At 46.5% G+C, this 20639-nt stretch overlaps 1 protein-coding gene across 1 annotated transcript in view; it reads right to left on the bottom strand.

The window, feature by feature from the left end:
- The window catches only part of LOC115474547 (adenylate cyclase type 5-like), a 561227-nt gene that overhangs the window by 9341 nt on the left and 531247 nt on the right, over positions 1-20639 (bottom strand). Inside the window, exons 18-19 of the mRNA XM_030210051.1 lie at positions 13534-13797; positions 4238-4442 (exon numbers count right to left, since the gene is read on the bottom strand). Of these exons, the coding sequence (XP_030065911.1) occupies positions 4238-4442; positions 13534-13797 (469 nt within the window). The remainder of the gene's footprint in view (positions 1-4237; positions 4443-13533; positions 13798-20639) is intronic.

Raw genomic sequence — 20639 nt, 5'->3', positions numbered from 1 at the left:
CATACTATACAGACACATGTACTAACAGGAAGTTGTTCTGTACTGATTTAAACCTAAATGTCTTTTTATTACATCTGAGACACCACCTCTTATCACAGATGTATTTGTTCAATTGTCCCCGTGCTTTAAGAGTGAATGCAGTAGGATAAATCAAGAGGTGGAATATAGGGTGATAACACGTATTTAAGTTATATATAATAACATTTAAGATAAATAAAGAAAAAATTATTTACATATACAAAGTGGTTACGTAGTAACTATACAACAATATATAGAGAGTAACCAAATTGAGCATATAGAGCCTAGAGTTATAGGTAAATTAATGAACATGCATGAGAAAGATTTGCATGCCCACTACATTAATTGTATGCAGGTGTCTCTCATGCATATTCATTAGAGTTATCCTAAAAACCTGGTCTATTTGCAGCCTTCGAGGACTGAACTTGAACAAGCCTGCTCTAAGCACATATTTATTGGATTGGGAAATGCATTCATAGGACCCCAGTAACACAGTTGGAAATTTAGGGACCCTTTTACTAAGGCGCATAGGCACCTAATTGCATCCAACGTGTATCAAATTGGAATTACCGCTCGGCTACCATGCGGCGGTAATTCCATTTTTGGCGTGCATCCAAAGCATGTGGTAGAAAATATTTTCCATTTTCTACCGCGTGGTGCTTACCTGGCAGTAATCGGCAGTTTACGTGCGCTGACGTTTACCGCCCAGTTAGCATGTGAGACCTTACCGCTAAGTCAACGGGTGGTGGTAAGGTCTCAAGCCAAAAATGGATGCACGATGGTTTTTAATTTTGCTGCACGTCCATTTTCGACCACAAAAAGGCCTTTTTCCAAGGCGCGCTGAAAAATGGCCCTGCGCGCGTCAAAAACACGCACCTACACCAGCGCAGGCCTCTTTGTGGCGCGCCTTAGTAAAAGGGCACCTTAGTTCTAAGAAAAGACAAGCTGCTTCAGATGAGGTCTGAATATCTCATGATCATCTGGGTCCACCAGTCAGACCCCATTTTATGGTTACCTCTTGGATAAGTCTTAAATGAGATGGCATGTTCTAGAACAAGGGTGGGAAACCTTAGTCCTCAAGGGCCACAACCCAGTTGGGTTTGTATGCAAATAGATCTTAGGCATATTCTGGGTTGTGGCCCTTCAAGGACCAAGGTTGCCCACCCCTGTTCTAGAAGGTCTACATAAGGGTATATTTTCAATAGAGTACGTACGTCCATCGTTTCAACCTACCCAAAAGCAGCCAATTTTTTTTAAACATAAATTAACCACGTGCATTGTTTTTGACTATTGCCTTGTCTTGCACTTAAATACGCACATGCCTTTTGAAAATTACGGGTCAATATTCACCAGTGGCTGTCAGGATATTTAAACGGTAGCCATGGCATTTAAATAAATATGTATATACAGCACTGCTGTACGCTGCCACCACCTCTACAATCCATTCGGTTTACGCCTGCTGCCCTAAGTTCTGATGCTGTCTGCCTTATCTGCATATTCAGCGTTGACCACTATCTGCATCGTGGCGCTGAATATCCAGATACATTTGACTGCTGCAGCCAGTATTTAAAAATATATTGACCGTAATTGGCTGAATACTGACATGTGTAATACAGGCATAACAAACTGTGATTACAAAGAGAGCTGCACTGCTGAGCTGTGCCTTGGGGACCACCTGAACTCTACAAAAGGGGCAGCTGCCCACCACGAAAAAATGCACAGTACATAAGAATAGCCATACTAGGTCAGATCAGTGGTCCATCTAGCCCATCTGCTTCCTGCAGTGGCCAATTCAGGTGACAAGTACCTGATACAATCCCAAAGAGTAGCAAGATTCATACTACTGATCCCAAGGACAAGCAGCGGCTTTCCCCATGTCAATCTCAATAGTAGTCTATGGAACTTTTCCTCCAGGAACTTGTCCGAACCTTTTTTAAACCCAGATACACTAACTGCTGATTCCACATCTTCTGGCAACGAGTTCCAGAGCTTAACTATTTGTTGAGTGAAAAAATATTTCCTCGTTTTAAAAGTAGTACCATGTAATTTCCTTGAGTGTGCCCTAGTCTTTGTACTTTATGAAAGAGTACAACAATCGATTTATGTTTACCTGTTCTACACCATTCAGTATTTTGTAGACATCTATCATATCCCCCCCTCAGCTATCTCTTTTCCAAGCTTCTTAACCAATGCTGTTTCTTCTGCATTCCATAATTAACATTTCCTTCTCTTCAGTTCCTACAGATTATCAGCATATTTTGAGATTTTTACACTTCAACAGTTCTAAGTCCTAGGTGAAGAAGTTCAAGGGTGATACCAGTGGGAGGCAGCTTGTCAAAGTTACTGCCAGCTAACAATGGGATTTGCGTTACAAGACGTATGAGGAGAGACTTGCGCACCTGAACATGTATACCCTGGAGGAGAGGAGAAACAGGGGTGATATGATACAGACATTCAAATATTTGAAAGGTATAAATCCACAAACAAACCTTTTCCGGAAAGGGGAAGGCGGTAAAACAAGAGGACATGAAATGAGGTTGAAGGGGGGCAGACTCAAGAAAAATGTCAGGAAGTATTTCTTCATGGACAGAGTGGTGGATGCTTGGAATGCCCTCCCGCGGGAGGTGGTGGAGATGAAAACGGTAACGGAATTCAAACATGCGTGGGATAAGCATAAAGGAATCCTGTTCAGAAGGAATGGATCCTCAGAAGCTTAGCAGAGATTGGGTGGCAGAGCCGGTGGGGGGAGGTGGGGCTGGTGGTTGGGAGGTGGACCTTGTTCTGGGCAGACTTCTACAGTCTGTGCCCTGAAAATGGCAGAAACAAATCAAGGTCAGGTATACACATAAAGTAGCACATATGAGTTTATCTTGTTGGGCAGACTAGATGGACCGTGCAGGTCTTTTTCTGCTGTCATCTACTATGTATATGTATGTTAATTTGGACAGATTAATCTCCTATGACTGATTTCTGGAGTGCAGGTGTGGTAGTTTAAGATTCCACTGATATAGACTGATGTCAGAGCAGAGTTTCCAGAAGTCCTGGCCAAAAAAGCTTAAAGGAAAAAAGTTAATATCCTCAGGTTATAGAATTACCAAAAGATGCTTCTCCAGAAAGACAGGGTGATAAATATTTAGTATTTTTTTCCTTTGCGTCTATCAAATTGGTAAGCTGGACGGGTAAGAGATGAAAGATACACTGTTCTTGCTGCACAAATGAAGTTCTGCCCAGATGGTAATGCCTTTGTCAAAAATGCGTGAAGCAAGTGGTTGCATTTTACAAGGACTCTTGTGTACAGTACAACATAAATTTAGCTTGTAAACTGAAAACAAATCTACAAGGGAGACTTCTCTTGCTACTGCCATGTGTCCTCCATTCATCTATCGTGTACCTATCCTATATAATAAAAGGCACCTCCAACATTCTGACGCTGACTGCATGGCTGAGGCATTCCTGCTCTCTGTATCCATCTCCTGAATTGACATCACGTACTTCCGGGTTCGTCACAAGCAGAAGTGACCAACCACAGGAGGTTTCTCGGCTTCAGAATGTTGGAGGTGCATTCTATTAAATAGGATTGGTCAGTTCCTTGAAGCACAGCCAGAGCTCAGACACCAGAGTGAGGGAGGGAGGGGGGGCCTGACACCAGAGAGGGGGGGAGGTATCTCTGTCACACACACACTCTGTCTCACAGTCAATGTCTTTCTCTCTCTCACTCTCACACACTGTCTCTCACACACTCTATGCCTCACACTGTATCACATTCACTCTCTATGTGTCACACAGTCACTCACACACTCAGTCTCACAGAGTCTGTGTCTCACACACACTCTCTCTCTCTCGCACACACTGTATTTGTGTGAAACACACTCTCTCTCTCACACACTGTGTCTCACATACGCACTTGCACACACTCTCATTCTCACATACACACTTTCTCTCACACACACTTGCACCCAGACTCACTCTCTCTCTCTCACACACACACACTCGCACATTCACTCTCTCTCTTACACACAGTCACTCTCACATACACTCTCTCAAACATACACACTCAGAGGAAAACCTTAATAGCCCCTGTTTCATTTGTGTCAGAAACGGGCCTTTTTTAGTAGTTTTACAATAAACGCACATTTTATTTGGTGAAATGTCTTGTTTTTATGCATATGGTCATCTTTAAATAAAGCTTTATAGAAAACAACCAAGTGGGACACTTTACCTATTTTCATCTGGAAGTTATTGAACGAATGCTCATTAATGTACTTCATTTGGTCCATTAATCTCATGGCATAGTCAGCCAGTGCTTTAATGTGCGATTTTCCAACCTTGTCGTAGGTAGAATCATTGAGACCAGAAGCAGCCATGTATGTACTGCCGATGGTTTTAATCTTCTCCAGCTGTCGAAACTGGTCCTCACTTATTATCTGCATTGCAAGAGAGATCAATACAGAGAAGGCTTTCAGTTCTGCACTGGGCAGGCCACTCATCTTCCAATGAAGAACCATTCATTACCGTAAAGGATAACTATGTAGCAACATGTGATTGGCAGGGCCGCAGAGAGACTGGGCCGGGCCCGAGGCAAGGCCGCCCCCGGGGCCCCGCCCCCCAAGGTCACCGCTCCCCCCCCCCCCGAGATTGCCGCAGCCACTGCTCCCCCCCCCCCCCAAGGTAGCTGCCACTGCTCCCCCCCTCTGTCCGACACCGGGCCGGCCCCCTGCATTGAAATCGCAGTCTCACCTCCGTGAAAGCAGCGATGCAGACAGCAGAACGCCTTCCTTCGGCCCTCCTTCCCTCCTTGTGTCCTGCCCTCGCAGAAGTTACGTCAGACGAGGGCGGGACACAGGGAGGGAAGGAGGGCCGAAGTGAGGCATTCTGCTGCCTGCAGCGCTGCTTTCACGGAGGTGAGACTGTGATTTCAAAGCAGGGGGCAGACGGTCGACGACGGAGGGCGGGTGGGACTGCGGCGCTGGGCCACCCCCCTTGGAGGCCCGGGCCCGGGGAATTTTGTTCCCCCTGCCCTCCCCCTCTCGGTGGCTATGGTAATTGGGCATGGTATGTTGTGAGGTGCAGGAAAGGGGAAAAGGGAAGGAAAACGGGATGGGATTTGATATACCACCTTTCTGTGGTTACAATCAAAGCCAGTGGCATATCCATTCTAAGTGCGTGTGTTGTGTATGAATCCCGTCAGTTCCTCCCTTCTCGCTACCACCTTATCTTTCCCTTCCCACTTCTGGTCCCACAAAGCACTCACAATTCCCTCCCCCCCCGTGCCTTAAAATCACATCCAGTCTTCGCCCGAGCAGTGGAAGCAACAGCGGAACTCATAGGCTGCCTGTGGCCTGCATCGGTTCTGATGCAATTTCCTGTTTTCTGAAGGGCGAGACGGTTCACAGAGAAAGCCCTGGTGCAGGCTACCTATCAGTGCCACTGCCGCTGGCACAGCCCTGGCGAAGACTGGGGAGGATTTATGGTACGGGGGAGAGCGGAGAGAGGGAACTTCAAGAGCTTTGCAGGGCTGGGAAGGGAGAGATGTGGTGGGAGTGAGAAGGGAAGCAAATGCAGCCTGAGATGCACCCCCTGTTGGAAATTCCTGGCTATGCCACCGATCCAAGCAGTTTACATATTATATGCAGGCGCTTATTTTGTACCTGGGGCAATTAATTCAGAAGGCGCACTTCAGCTGCTAAAGCTAGGCATCCTGCAGTAACTCTGAAATGTGTGCTTGTTAACTGCATGCTAAAAAATTTCAGAATTTTTTTTTAAGGGAATGTGTCATGGAGGGAGAGTGGGCATTCCTGTGTTAACCAGTTAGTACATCTATATTCCTACATGCTAAGTGGATACTGCGTGAGCCCTTACCGCCTACAAAATGGGTGGCAATAAGTGCCCACGTGGTAGTTTTTAAAAATGGTGTTGCACTAATAACAACATTAGCCTATGCCCATTAATACAAAAAAAAATTTCAAAAATCAAGATTTTTACAGCTTCGGTAAAAATGGCCTTAGCGCATGGAAAAGACCTGTGTAAAGGCACGCTAAGGCCACTTTTTGCCACAGCTTACTAAAAGGATCCCATAGTAAATGATTGCAGATAAAGTGAAGATACATACCTGTAGCAGGTGTTCTCCGAGGACAGCAGGCTGATTGTTCTCACATGTGGGTTGACGTTTGCGTCAGCCCAGGAATCAGCATTTTGCAAGCAAAATATAAAAAAAGTTTTGCCAGAGTCTTCTGGCGGGCGTGCAGCGGGCAAGCGCGGACCGATTTCCCACCTGTCGTGCGAACGCGTTCCTCAGTTAAATCAAAAGCATAAAAAGAAACAAATCAACTACAAAGGGGAGGTGGGTGGGTTTGTGAGAACAATCAGCCTGCTGTCCTCGGAGAATACCTGCTACAGGTAAGTATCTTCGCTTTCTCCGAGGACAAACAGGCTGCTTGTTCTCACATGTGGGGTATCCCTAGCAACCAGGCTCATTCAAAACAATGAACATTGGTCAATTGGGCCTTGCAATGGTGAGGACATAACATAGATAGACCTGAAACCATAAACAACTGAGAGTGCAGCCTGAAACAGAACAAAAATGGGTCTAAGGAGGTGGAGTTGGATTCTAAACCCCAAACAGATTCTGCAGCATCGACTGCCCAAACCGACTGTCGTGTCAGGTATCCTGCTGAAGGCAGTAGTGAGATGTCAATGTGTGGACTGATGACCACGTTGCAGTCTTGCAAATCTCCTCAATGGAGGCTGACTTTAAGTGAGCCACTGACGCCACCATGGCTCTAACATTGTGAGCCGTGACATGGCTCTCCAGAGTCAGCCCAGCTTGGGCATAAGTGAAGGAAATGCAATCTGCTAGCCAATTGGAGATTGTGCGTTTTCCAATAGCGACTCCCCTCCTGTTAGGATCAAAAGAAACAAACAACTGGGCGGACTGTCTAAAGGGCTTTCTCCGCTCCACGTAAAAAGCCAATGCTTTCTTGCAGCCCAAGGTGTGCAAACTGCTTTCGCCAGGGTGGATATGAGGACAGGGAAAGAATGTTGGCAAGACAATTGACTGGTTCAGATCGAACTACGACACCACCTTTGGCAGGCACTTAGGGTGTGTGCGGAGGACTACTCTGTTGTGATGAAATTTGATATAAGGTGCATGTACTACTAAGGCCTGAAGCTCACTGACCCTACAAGCTGAAGTAACAGCCACCAAGAAAACGACCTTCCAGGTCAAGTACTTCAGATGGCAGGAATTCAGTGGTTCAAAAGGAGCTTTCATCAGCTGAGTGAGAATGATGTTGAGATTCCATGACACTGGTGGAGGTTTGACAGGGGGCTTTGACAAAAGCAAACCTCTAATGAAGCAAACAGCTAAAGGCTGTCCAGAGATAGGCTTACCCTCTGCACGGCGATGACAGACACTAATCGCACTAAGATGAACCCTTACTGAGTTGGTTTTGAGGCCAGACTCTGATTAGAAGGTATTCAAGCAGGGTCCGTGTAGGACAAGAAAGAGGATCTAGGGCCTTGCTGTCACACCAGACGGCAAATCTCCTCCATTTGAAAGAATAACACTTCTTCGTGGAATCTTTTCTGGAAGCAAGCAAGACTCAGGAGACACCCTCTGAAAGACCCAAGGAGGCAAATTCTAAGCTCTCAACATCCAAGCTATGAGAGCCAGAGACTGGAGGTTGGGATGTAGAAGCGACTCCTCATTCTGGGTGATGAGGGTCGGAAAACACTCCAATCTTCACGATTCTTCGGAGGACAACTCCAGAAGAAGAGGCAACCAAATCTGGCGCGGCCAGAAGGGTGCAATCAGGATCATGGTTCCACAGTCTTGCTTGAGTTTCAGCAAAGTCTTCCCTACTAGAGGTATGGAAGGATATGCATACAGAAGGCCTGTACCCCAATGTAGGAGAAAGGCATCTGACGCTAGTCTGTTGTGGGCCCGAAGTCTGGAACAGAACTGAGGGACCTTGTGATTGATCTGAGTGGCAAAAAGATCCACTGAGGGGGTGCCCCCACGCTTGAAAAATCTTACGGACTACACCCATGTTCAGTGACCACTCGTGAGGTTGCATTATCCTGTTCAGTCTGTCGGCCAGACTGTTGCTTACGCCTGCCAGATAAGTGACTTGGACAAACATGCCGTGACGGTGAGCCCAAAGCCACATCTGACACAGAGTGCGAGGTGCCCCCCTGCTTGTTGGTGTAAAACATGGAAACTGATTGTCTGTCTGAATTAAGATTACTTGGTTGGACAGCCGATCTCTGAAAGCCTTTAGAGCGTTCCAGATCACTCGCAATTCCAGGAGGAAAGATAAGCTCGAGCTGTCTGAGTGTTCAACAGAGCTCCAATGAATTTCCATTTTTGGACTGAGGTGAGATGGGACTTGGGATAATTTATGATGAATCCCAGTAGCCCTAGCACCCGAATAGTCATTTGCATGGACTCCAGAGCACTCTGGGTGCGGACGCCAGGCCAAAAGGCAGTACACGGTACTGAAAGTGCCGTGTTCCCAGCCAAAATTGAAGATATTTTCTGTGAGCTAGAAGTATCGAGATGTGTGTGTAAGCATCCTTTAAGTCCAGAGAGCATAGCCAATCGTTTTCCTGAATCATGAGAAGAAGGGTGCCTAGGGAAACCATCCTGAACTTTTCTCGGACAAGAAATTTGTTCAGGGCCCTTAGGTCTAGGATGGGACGCATCCCCCCTGTTTTCTTTTGCACAAGGAAGTACCTGGAATAGAATCCCAGCTCTTCTTCCCCTGGTGGAACGGGTTCGACCGCTTGGGCCTGTAGAAGGGCGGACAGTTCCTCTGCAAGTACCTGCTTGTGCTGGGAGCTGTAGGACTGAGCTCCCGGTGGGCAATTTGGAGGCTTGGAGTCCAGATTGAGGGTGCATCCTAATCGGATAATTTGAAGAACCCACCGGTCGGAGGTTATAAGAGGCCACCTTTGGTGAAAAACATTAACCTCCCCCCAACCGGCAAGTCGTCTGGTACGGACACGTTTACTGAGGCTATGCTGAACTGGAGCCAGTCAAAAGCCCGTCCCTTGCTTTTGCTGGGGAGCTGCAGTGGCCTTAGGTGCACGCTGTTGACGAGAATGAGCGCGTTGGGAATGAGCCTGGGCAGGCTGCCAAGAAGCAAGAATGTACCTACGCCTAGCATAGGAATAGGGAGCACTCCTCTTCCCTCCAAAAAACCTCCTAGATCAGGAGGTAGTAGCAGAAGACGCCCGGCGGGAGAGAGAATCCATAGCATCATTGTGCTTCTTGAGCTGGTCAACTAGATCCTCTAATTTCTCACCTAAAAGGTTATCCCCCTGGCAAAGAACATCCGCCATCTGCTGCTGGATTGAATGATCCAGGTCAGAGACATGCAGCCATGAGAGTCTGTGCATCATTATACCTTGGGCAGCGATCCTGGATGCTACATCAAAAGTGTCGAACGTACCCCTGGCCAGGAATTTTCGACACACCTTCTGCTGCCTGACCACCTGCCAAAAAGGCTCGGCCTGCTCCGGAGGGAGTGCATCAACCAAGCTAGACAGTTGCCTCACTGAGTTCCACAAGTGGATGCTCGTGAAAAGCTGGTATGTCTGGATTTTGGCAGCGAGAATAGTGGCCTGATACGCCTTCCTCCCAAAAGAGTCCAAGGTTCTAGATTCTCTGCCTGGGGGCGCCGAGGCATAGTCCCTAGTGCTCTTGGCTCTTTTGAGAGTGGAGTCCAACACCATGGAATTGTGAGGTAGCTGAGACCTCATCAATCCAGGTTCTCCGTGGATCCGATATTGGGATTCAGTCTTTTTCGGGATCACAGGATTAGACAGAGGGAACGACCAGTTCCGCATAAGGACTTCCTTCAGTACATTATGCAAAGGAGCCATTGCAGCCTCTCTAGGCGGAGAAGGATAATCCAGGACCTCAAGCATCTCAGCCCTGGGCTCATCCTCAACCTCCATAGGGAAGGGAATAGCCACAGCCATTTCCTGGACAAAGGAGGTAAAGGATAGACTCTCCAGTGGAGAAAGTCTCCTTTCTAGTGGAGGGGAAGGTTCAGAGGGAATCCCATAGGACTCGTCAGAAGAAAAGTACCTGGGATCCTCCTCTTCCTCCCACGAACGCTCATCTTCAGTATCGGACAAGACATCTCTCAGAGCAGTCCGAAACTGAGCCTGCCTCGACGCAGAGGAACGACGTCCTTGATGGTGGTGCTGAGAAGTCAATGCCTGCCTGGACTCCGGCGAAGCTTCCTCCACCGACGTCGAAGGGGAGTTGACCTGGGTGGCAGCCAACACCGATGCCCCAGGCAGCACCGAGGTCGGGGACATCACCACAGGCGAAGGGCCAGATGCCGCTGCAGCAGATGGTACGGAAGGCACAAGCACCCCGACACCGAAGCAGAATGGCACAGCAATCCTTCCAGAAGCTCTGGAAGCAGGGCCCTGATGTGCTCGTCGAGAGCCGCCGTCGGACAAGGCTGCGGGGTCGGTATAGGAGACGGTGGCAGAATCTGTCGAGGTTCGGGAGCAGGTACCGGGTTGCCAGAAGACCGACACATTGGTACCTCCTGAATAGAGAGGGAGCGATCCTCTCGGTGCTGACGCTTCTCGGGTGCCGATTCCCTCGACGCCCTGGAGCTCCCGGCACCGTGGGTTGAAGGAGAACGATGACAATCCTGCCCGTCATCGAGACTCCTCGGTACCGATGAAGAGGACGTGGAATCCTCACGCCTCCTTGAGGCCGGGTCCGACAAAGGTCAGTCCCGGGGGGCCTGCACAACAGGAGGCCGCGAGGCAGGTGGAGACCCACTCGATGCCTCACTGCTCCCAGTGCGAATAGGTTTTTCAGTGGCCATTACCTCTGCTCCCGACATAGATGCTTCCCTCGAAGTCGATGTCGAAGGACCAAATCGAGCCCCAAAAAACTTTTCTCATTGGGCTTCTTGAGACGCTTGGGTCTGTTTCTTCATATGAAGACACAAACTACAAGCGGCTGGGCTATGGTCGGGCCCAAGGCACTGGATACACCAGGTGTGGGTATCGGTACCTGAGATGGTCCGTTGCACCGAGTACAACATTTAAAGCCGCTGGGTGTCTTCGATGACATGGAAGGAAAAACGGCTTTGGCGAAATCAAAAGAAGTGATTGTGCCTATTAGAAGAAAAAAGGACACAAAAAGAAGGGAACAAGCCAGCCGCGTCGAAAACAAAGGAAACTTTAAAGGGGGCAAAAATAAAGAAACTACGGGAAGTGTTTTTTTTTTTTTAAACTGTAGAATTGTGAAGAAAGAAAGAAAATAAGGCAAAAAGCCATGAAACGAACAAAAACTCTTTCCCGGGCCTGACAGGAGCGCAGAAAAAACTCTACCACACCTCAAGGCGGAGAAAATAAAACTGAGGAACGCATTTGCGCGACGGGCGGGAAATCGGTCTGCGTATGCGTGGTGCGCGCTGCACATGCACCAGAAGACTCTGGCAAAACTTTTTAAATATTTTGCTTGCACAATGCCGATTCCTGGGCTGACGCAGACGTCGACTCACATGTGAGAACAAGCAGCCTGCTTGTCCTCGGAGAAAAAACGAAACAAAAGAGAGGGTTCCAAGTACACCAAGAAACTGGAGCAAAATAGAAAGCAGAAGTGGACCTCCAGGAACAGGACAAAAGGAAATACTTTATTGAAATGACCTTTTTCTTGCAGTTTCTCAGACATCATTTTTTTACTATAGGACTGAGGAATTAATTCTGCACTGAAAAGCGATCTTGACTCTTGATATATAGCAGGATTACTTTGTTTGCAACAAAATCTGTGAAGTGTTTTGTATATCAGATGCAAGAAGATACTCGACAATGCTGAAAGGTTCTTTTACTCGGACACTGAATTTTGCTGTGACCCCTGACGCAGGCACAAGGTCACTGAAACATGGCCCTTTGTCGGGTCATTTCAATAAAGTATTTCCTTTTGTCCTGTTCCTGGAGGTCTACTTGTGTTATCTGTTTGACAGATAAAGACCATCATGGTCCATGTAGTCTGTGCAGAAAGGTGGCCAGAGTTGTCACTCTGTGCCACTGGAGCTGACTCTGTGGGTGCTTGAGCACCCCCAATACTGAGAAAATTCCTTGTATGTGTCCAGGGAGGGGTCATTTCCATTGGGCTTAGCACCCCCAATTATTTTGAAAAGTTGGCTCCTGTGCTCTGTGCGGTTACTCCCCTCCATGCTTTCTCTCTTTATTCCTTTTTGAAAACTTTGTTTGAATCATTTACACTCTGAGTGGGAATACTCTATCTTTATTCCATCCTCTTCCCATACAGGGATCCTCTCTGCATATCCCATGCCTTTTGACTCAGTGGGATTGCTTTAACAAATCATGGGGATAGGGTTTTCTGTCAGGTGGGGAGAGGAATCTGGCTTGGGGGACAGGCTTGTGGTGGCAGTGAGAGGGGCAGGGCTACAGTTTTTTTTTTTTTTTTTTTATTATGCTTTTAGAATTATTTACAAGCCATATACAAACTTGTACAGGTAATTCGGAACCATATTTTTATACAATAAAATAATTTCAAAATAATTATATTATCCTTGTTAGACCACAATAACAAAGATCACGTGAAAAAGAAAATTTAACAGAAGTCTTTAAAAGGAAAAACAAAACAAAGCACTATATAGCTTAGCACACATCAATCCATTCTAAATATTATCTCAGCACTGGTACTAACCAGCAGTCAATTTCTTGATTTTAACAAATTCGCTAAGATGTTCAGGTTGGAAAAATACATATTTTATACAGTTTTGGTTTCTGCCAAAAATGCATGGGGATTTTTGGCTGAAACCCAAACCCAGATTTCGGGTCAGTTTCGGTGCCAAAATTCAAAACCAAAACTGAAATTCGGTTGTCCTCTATCACGCTACATATTTTTGCATGATCATTTCATAGGTCTATTCTGTGAGCCAAGTTTTATTATTTTTTTTTATTTGTACCCCACACTTTTTCCCACTCATGGCAGGCTCAATGCAGCAGGCAATGGAGGGTTAAGTGACTTGCCCAGAGTCACAAGGAGCTGCCTGGGCCAGGAATTGAACTCAGTTCCTCAGGACCAAAGTCCACCACCCTAACCACTAGGCCACTCCTCCATTGTACACACACCCATTTATTATGTTACAGAGAAAAAAGGAAAGGTCCTACTGTTTTGAGACAGGGCTCTATTTTAGGGCAGGCTGATTCTAGTCTATTGTACAAAGGAATTGTCAGTCTTATTTTTCATGGAGAAATTGGAGGTACATGCTCATGCACTGAGTAGGGTAGAGCAAGAACGGGTTTTGCCGGATCTGAAAAGAAATGAAGCCAATCGGCTACTCTTTATAGTTGTTCTGTTCCTTCATTCAATATGCTATACATACAGCCTATAGATTGTGAATATGTTGAAAACCCAACTGGCTGGTTTGTCCCTGAGGACCAGGTTTAGAAGCACCAGTCTAAAGCATTACCTTAGATAAAAAGGAAGCCTGTACGAAGCTTTACCTCATCAAAGTCCGCAATGATTTCATTGAGAAGCCTTAGGCACTCCACCCCTTCATTGTTTGCCTCCAGCTCGACGTAAAACTCTGAGAAGTTACTGATGGAGGCAAACATGACGGCCACACACTCGCAGGACTGGTAGTAGAGCTCGTCATTCCTTCTCTCCCGTGCCAGGAAATGTGCTGCCACATCCTTGGGTAAAATATTGTGTAGGAGCCGGCGGTTGTAGGCCTGCAGCTCCTCCATCTCCTCTTTCTCCTCCGTGGCCTGATGTATGGAAGAAAAGATAAAGCCATCAGTGCCTGCTGTTTGGAAGAGGGATCAGCTGAAGCTACCAGGCCCAGATTTAGACACAGGCAAATACCCCCCTCTCCCCCCCCCTTGTTGTCTGAGATCTACTTTCTGGTCTTGCCTATGGGAGCCAAAATCTTAAATCTAACTCTGGATCAGAAATCTAGGGGAAAAGCTGGACCTCTGGAGTTACGACAGTTCTCTTTATTCATATTATAAAAACAGTTAAAGACACCTTTGTTTCAGGAAGCTTTTTTAAAGAGCTAATTAATACATGAGTGTCCTTGTATGATTTAATGCAGATAAATCAGTGGCAGATAAATGAGTGAAATTGTATTATTTAGAGCAGTAAGTTTGTAATTTATATGTGATTTTTATTTTGTGTGTTTTAAGACGTATGCCTGTTTTCCTTTGTAGTGTAAAATGGCCAAATATCTATTTCTCCCATTAATGGCCATGCACTAATGTTATAACCAGGTGAATAAAAACAGAATGTAGACCGAAATGATCCAAAGTAGAATTGACTAATCAGACAACAGAACTGGAGGGGTAAACACACACCTGACTCGGCCAAGTTTCGCCCTGTGTTGGGCTGCCTCAGGGGCTGAGAATACCAATCCAGTGTGGGATAGCTGCTAAAACCAGGCTGGATAAAAGCACAAAACACATGGATACAGATATTCAGTTTCATCCAGGCGGTTGTCAATTAAAAGTGCCACAAAGCAGAGCTCTTCTCCTCAAATGAGAAGTAAAACGAATGTCCACCGGCAGCAAACTCTTTCTGTTAGTGCAACCCGACACAGGGTGAAACTTGGCCAAGTCGAGCGTATGTTTACCCCTCCAGTTCTGTTGTCTGATCAACAAACTCTTACTTTGGATCATTTCAGTCTACATTCCGTTTTTATTCACCTGGTTGTTGCTCTGGATATTGTGAACCAATTGCTTTCCTGCTTTTGGGACCATGCGTTAATGTTGCCATTAGTGCTCGGTCATTAAAAAAAAATCACTGCCTGAGCTCTTACCGCCAACCATTTTGTAGGCAGTAAGGGCTCATGTGGTATCCATGTTGTTGCAGTAATTGGTGGTATTTTATTTATTTATTTATTTATTGCACTTGTGTCCCACATTTTCCCACCTATTTGCAGGCTCAATGTGGCTTACAAAGATCTGTTATGGCATCGCCACAACAGGGAAGAAATACAATTGGTGATTACCAAGAGATAGCAAAGAACAAGAGGATCTGATTATGCAGCTGTACAGTGAGAGATTCTGAATAACGGAGTGTGAGGGTTGTGTTCAAGTCGTTATGGGTTCTCTTGGTAGGCTTTATTAAAGAGATAGGTTTTTAAAGCTTTGTGGAAGCTATTTAATTCGTTGATCATTCTCAGGTGAGTTGGTAGCGCATTCCACATCTTCCGTACTCATATAGGAAAAGCTAGACGCATGTGTGAGTTTATACTTGACCCCTTTACAGCTGGGGAAGTGTAGGTTGAGAAAGTTGCGGGAAGATTGTTTAACATTTCTGGGTGGAAGGTATGGTTGTGGAAATCTCGTATGCTTGTTAACTGTCCTATGTAATTACGGTGTTCTTTTCCTGAGTGAATAGTTTTTACTGTAGCCCGACTTGATTTGTGAAAAAGGTGGTTTTAGCACATTTTAATAAAGGATAAATGATAATCGGTTATGTAAATATGCTAAATGGTTACCACATGAATGTTCACTCTCTGCCCATATAAATCACTCAACAAAAACAACCCCCCCCCCCCCCCGGGGGAGAGGTAAATCTGCACAAAAACACAAAAAGAATCAATTCCACTGAAATAAATGCTTAGCAGCCTCCCAAGGACCTGCACTTAATGTAGATAACAAATCTTAGACAAAAAGTATGTCAATATATATATATTTTTTTATCTATATTTATATTTGAAGGCGGAAAAGGAAAATTCAGTATAGGTTGTAATCCACAGCCGAGCTTAATCTCAGTGAGTAGTGCCAAAGATTTTGGCTCACTTAAAGAGCTCTATACATCATTAAGACTCCTTATTATTCCCCTCTGCCCACGACACGCCTCCTCAAAAAAAATTCAGAAATACTTTTCAGTGTGCAGTTAGTTCGTGCATATTTTGCGGTAACTGTAGGACGTCTGAGTACGTCCCACAGTACTCCATTTGTAGCTGTTTTAGGGGTGTGTTAGCACTTAACACAGCTTTTTTTTTTTATATTTGTACCCCGCGCTTTCCCACTCATGGCAGGCTCAATGCGGCTTACATGGGGCAATGGAGGGTTAAGTGACTTGCCCAGAGTCACAAGGAGCTGCCTGTGCCTGAAGTGGGAATTGAACTCAGTTCCTGAGTTCCCCAGGACCAAAGTCCACCACCCTAACCACTAGGCCACTAGTAAAAGTGCCCCTAAATGATCGGCAAATGGTGGGCAGTACCCAGGGGTGGCACTCTTAGGGGATCTCTGCTGTGCCGCATTCCCCCTCCCCCCCCCCCCCCCCCCCGGGCGGCACCTCCTCCTTTTCTTCCTTAACCCAACCTAAACCACCCCCGGGCGACATCTCTTCCAAATGCCAGATCGCAGCCTGGTGAGTGGGGTGACAGAGTGTGAGTGATGCTGGATTACAGGAGGCAGAAGGAAGAGATGTTGGGCTGACGAGGTGCTAGAAAGGAAGGAGGGAGACATGTCAGAGGGTGAAAGGGAGAGATAGATTTGGGGAGAGAGTGGGGGAAGGAGAGAGGTAGACTCTGGGGAGTGAGGGATGTTAGATTCATGGAAGAGTGCAGGACAGGGAGAGATGGATGGGGAGGGGGGGCAGAAGAGTGAGAGATGGCGGAGGGGCTGGAAGGGGGACAGGGAGAGATGGTGGAGGAGGACAGGGAGAAATGGTGGAAGAGGGTGGAAAGAGGACAGGGAGAGATGGCAGAGGGTGGAAGGGGAACAGGGAGAGATGACAGAGGATGGAGGGGAGGATGGAGGGATGGAGGCAGGACAGGAAGAGATGGACTTGGGGAGGGCAGAAGGGGGACAGGGAGAAAAAGATGGACTCGGTGGAAGGCAGAGGGGGCTGAAGGGGGAGAGGGAGAAATGGAGTTGGGAAGGGTGGAGGGGGAAATGGGGAAAGGAAAGAGATTCAGGGGAGAGGACAGAAGGGGGAGGGAGAGATAGATGGGGAGGGGGTGGAAGGGGAGAGATGGACTCAAGGAGAGCACAGAAAGGGAAGGAGGGGTGGAAGGGGACAGGGAGAGATGGACTCAAGGAGAGCAGAGGAAGAGAAGGAGAGATGAATAGGGGATGGTAGACGGGAGGTGGACTCGGGAGGCAGAAGGGGGAAGGAGATATGTGAGAATCAGGAGGTGCAGAAGGGAGGGAGGGAGAAATGTCAGACTCAGGAGGAGGGGTGGAAGAGCAGGAAGAAAATATGGACTTGGAGGAGGGGAGGCAGGTGGGAGGGAGAGAGAAAAAGAGAGGGAGGAGATGGTGGATTATAAGGAGGGGAGATGCTTGGAACGGTGGATCCATGTGGGAGAGACCATAGCAGGATTGTCAAGGAGATGAGTGTGAGGAGGATAGTGCATTAGAGGGTAGAAATGTGCTAATTGGACGCAGATAAAAGGGAATAGGAGGATGGGAAATGTGAGAGCTAGGGGATGAAAGAAGGAGATAAAAAGTTGATAAGTAGGTGAAAAGTGAAAAGGAATAGAGCAAGAGGGTAAAATTTGAGTGAACAGAGACAGAAAAGAGAAAAACGGAGTAGAGAAATTTAAAAGAATGATTGATATGTCAGAGATAGATGTAGTTAGGGAATGTAACAAGACTAGAGGAGAGAGGAGAAATAAATGGACAGCAGTCGCTGGAAACACAATTAGCAGAAGACAGGAAAGCAGAAAAGAGAAACTGGGTCCAACATGATGGAAAAATAAAATGCCCATACATAACTGGATAGCTTTGGGAAATGTGCATTGCAGATGTTTATGTACTGTGTTCAGTACAAAAGGAAATATGTTTGTTTTTCCAGTGTGGAAGTATATGTTCAGCTTAACTTCTTGCGGTCCCCAGTTCAATATTTATCATATTTCTATCTCTAATTTGGGATCCCTTGTTCTGTATTTGCGTGTGACTGAGGTGTGATAGTTGTTTGTATATAGTTTGACTACTTCCTTCTCCACTTCCTTTTCCCCATTTCCCCCTCCACCCTCCCCAACTCCATTTCTCCCTATCCCTCTTCAGCCCCCTCTGCCCTCCACCGAGTCCATCTTTCTCTCCCTCTTGCTTCCCATCTAGCCCTGCCCCTTCTGCCCCTCCGTCCTCCGCCATCTCTCCCTGTCCCCTTTCCACCCTCTTCTGGCCTGGACTCAACTGCTGTACAGAGTCTCGTATGGTTCAAATAAGTAGTGGGCCCAGGTCAGCAGAGGAGGAGGAAGTGGTCTGATAAACAGATGCTTGTTTCTTTCTTATACCACGTTATCCAGAAGGTAATGTGGAGGCAAGGAGAAAGAGAATACAGAGAGGTTGGGGACTAAGGGGAGAGAAAGAACTAGGGGGCAGATAAAGTTGTGGGAAAGGAAGGGATTCAATCTAAATCAGGGTGAGGAGGGTGGCACCTGGAGAGTGGAGGAGCGGCCTAGTGGTTAGAGCACCGGTCTTGCAATCCAGAGGTGGCCAGTTCAAATCCCACTGCTGTTCCTTGTGATCTTGGGCAAGTCACTTAACTCTCCATTGCCTCAGGTACAAACTTAGATTGTGAGCCCTCCTGGGACAGAGAAATATCCAGAGTACCTGAATGTAACTCACCTTGAGCTACTACTGAAAAAAGTGTGAGCAAAATCTAAATAAATAAATATTTGAGATTCTACATGGAATGTTGCTACTATTTGAGATTCTACATGGAATGTTGATATTATCAGAGATTCTACATGGAATGTTGCTACTATTTGAAATTCTGTTGCTATTATTGGTGATTCTACATGGAATGCTGCTAGTGAAGGAGTGGCCTAGTGGTTAGAGCACTGGTCTTGCAATCCAGAGGTGGCCGTTCAAATCCCGCTGCTGCTCCTTGTGGTCTTGGGCAAGTCACTTAACCCTCCATTGCCTCAGGTACAAACTTAGATTGTGAGCCCTCCTGGGACAGAGAAATATCCAGAGTACCTGAATGTAACTCACCTTGAGCTACTACTGACAAAGGTGTGACCAAAACCCTAAATAAATAAATGCTAGTGAAGGAAGAAGCTGAAGGAGTGGTTATGACTGGGAAAATTCTGCATTAAAAAAATTACAAATAAAGATGCAAAATATTGTGCACCAAATTTCCAACCCTTTGTGCAGAATTTTTCATTTTGTGTCAAATTTCCCCAGGAGTAATAGGTAGGGTACTTGCTATTTGAATCATAGCATTACTGCTACAGTTGTATAACATGTTTGATAAATGTATGTTGAGTGGATTTTCTTTAGGTTTTGCATTCCACAATGTGCCTAGTACACAGATTTATGCTGCAACTGCTCCGATGACGACAGAATCATTGTATTATGAGTTCCATGGAGAACTATCCTAGTTATGATCTGAACTTGTTGTGCGTGTGTTTGGGGGGGGGGGGGGAGCTGCATTTTTGTGTCAGACCAAAGGTCCCTGAGGATCATATATGCAATGTGTCACATATACGAGCAGTGTCCACCTGGCGTGTCCTAAATGAAAAAAGGTTGAGAATCATTGCTATAGAGTCGCTGCAGTATTTAGAAAGCCAAACATGCAGATCTTTCCAAATGTATACCCCGGATGCATCGGTAGAAAATCTCACCCATTGCCTTCAATAATCATTGCGGTGGTGAATGTCACTCTTTGGGACAGGCCGCCCTTTTCGTGCTGTTGTGGTGTATCAGCTTCGTTTGGTTCCACCAAAATTTGTGCCAGTTGCTCCTTTCTACTATCTGCTTGGTCTGGCACCACTAAATCAGCTATAGAGTGAGAAGCTCCTTTCTTCAGTCCAGCTGCTCTGGCTGTCAGCACCACACAGCTGCTAAAATGGGAGAGAATCTACTTACTGCTTCATGCGTAATATAGGAAGTATTTGTTCTCTACTTTCAATTCCTGCGTGGTACCAGTGGCTTGAGCTAAGAAAGGAGCTCCATTCTCTGCAGTGGATTTAGTGGTGCTGGGCAGGTAGGAGAAGGGAGCTGAGGAGACCAGTCTGATGCTGTGGCTGGGTAAAGGGGGCTGGGGCCTAACAAGGGGGCAGGTGGGAGATGCCTGGTAATAGAGGGAGTTTGCGTTGCTGTCACTGATTTGACACCAGAGTTTGTTTGTTGAGTTGTAAGGTGAAGCATTCTCTTGTTGAGAGAGTTTTGATTGATTGATCTGGGAACGCTCCGTGAATGAATAATTATATTCTGTATTCTCTCTGAGTACTTGCGCTCCACATCCCAGGCCTTAGAGGTGCGCAGCTAAGTCCTGGCAGCTGCCAGCACCAGAGGGCTCCACCCTGGAGGAATGAACGAGGCATTTTTATTTTGTGTGTGCTTTGGCTTCATTAGGCTGCTCCACTTTGGTTTTATGTGCACATAATATATAAGTATATATGGTTTATGTATTTTCATGATTTTGTAATAAACTTACTTGCTTGGCTCCTGTCAGTTTGTAATTTTCTATCGCTCACAACCACTTTACTACCCGACTATAGCTTTGATGAGGGAGTGGGGGGTGGGCAAGATGCCGGGGGGGGGGGGGGGGGCGTATCTCATCCCTTGTCTCAGGCAGCAGATTGACTTGGGCCACCCCTGGCAGGACCATCCACTGTGTACATGTGCAATCACATAAACTCCTG

Source organism: Microcaecilia unicolor, chromosome 7 (genome assembly GCF_901765095.1).
Source record: "Microcaecilia unicolor chromosome 7, aMicUni1.1, whole genome shotgun sequence".
NCBI lineage: Eukaryota > Metazoa > Chordata > Amphibia > Gymnophiona > Siphonopidae > Microcaecilia > Microcaecilia unicolor.
Note: the sequence above shows the minus strand (reverse complement) of the source record. Positions and strands in the feature narration are given on the sequence as shown.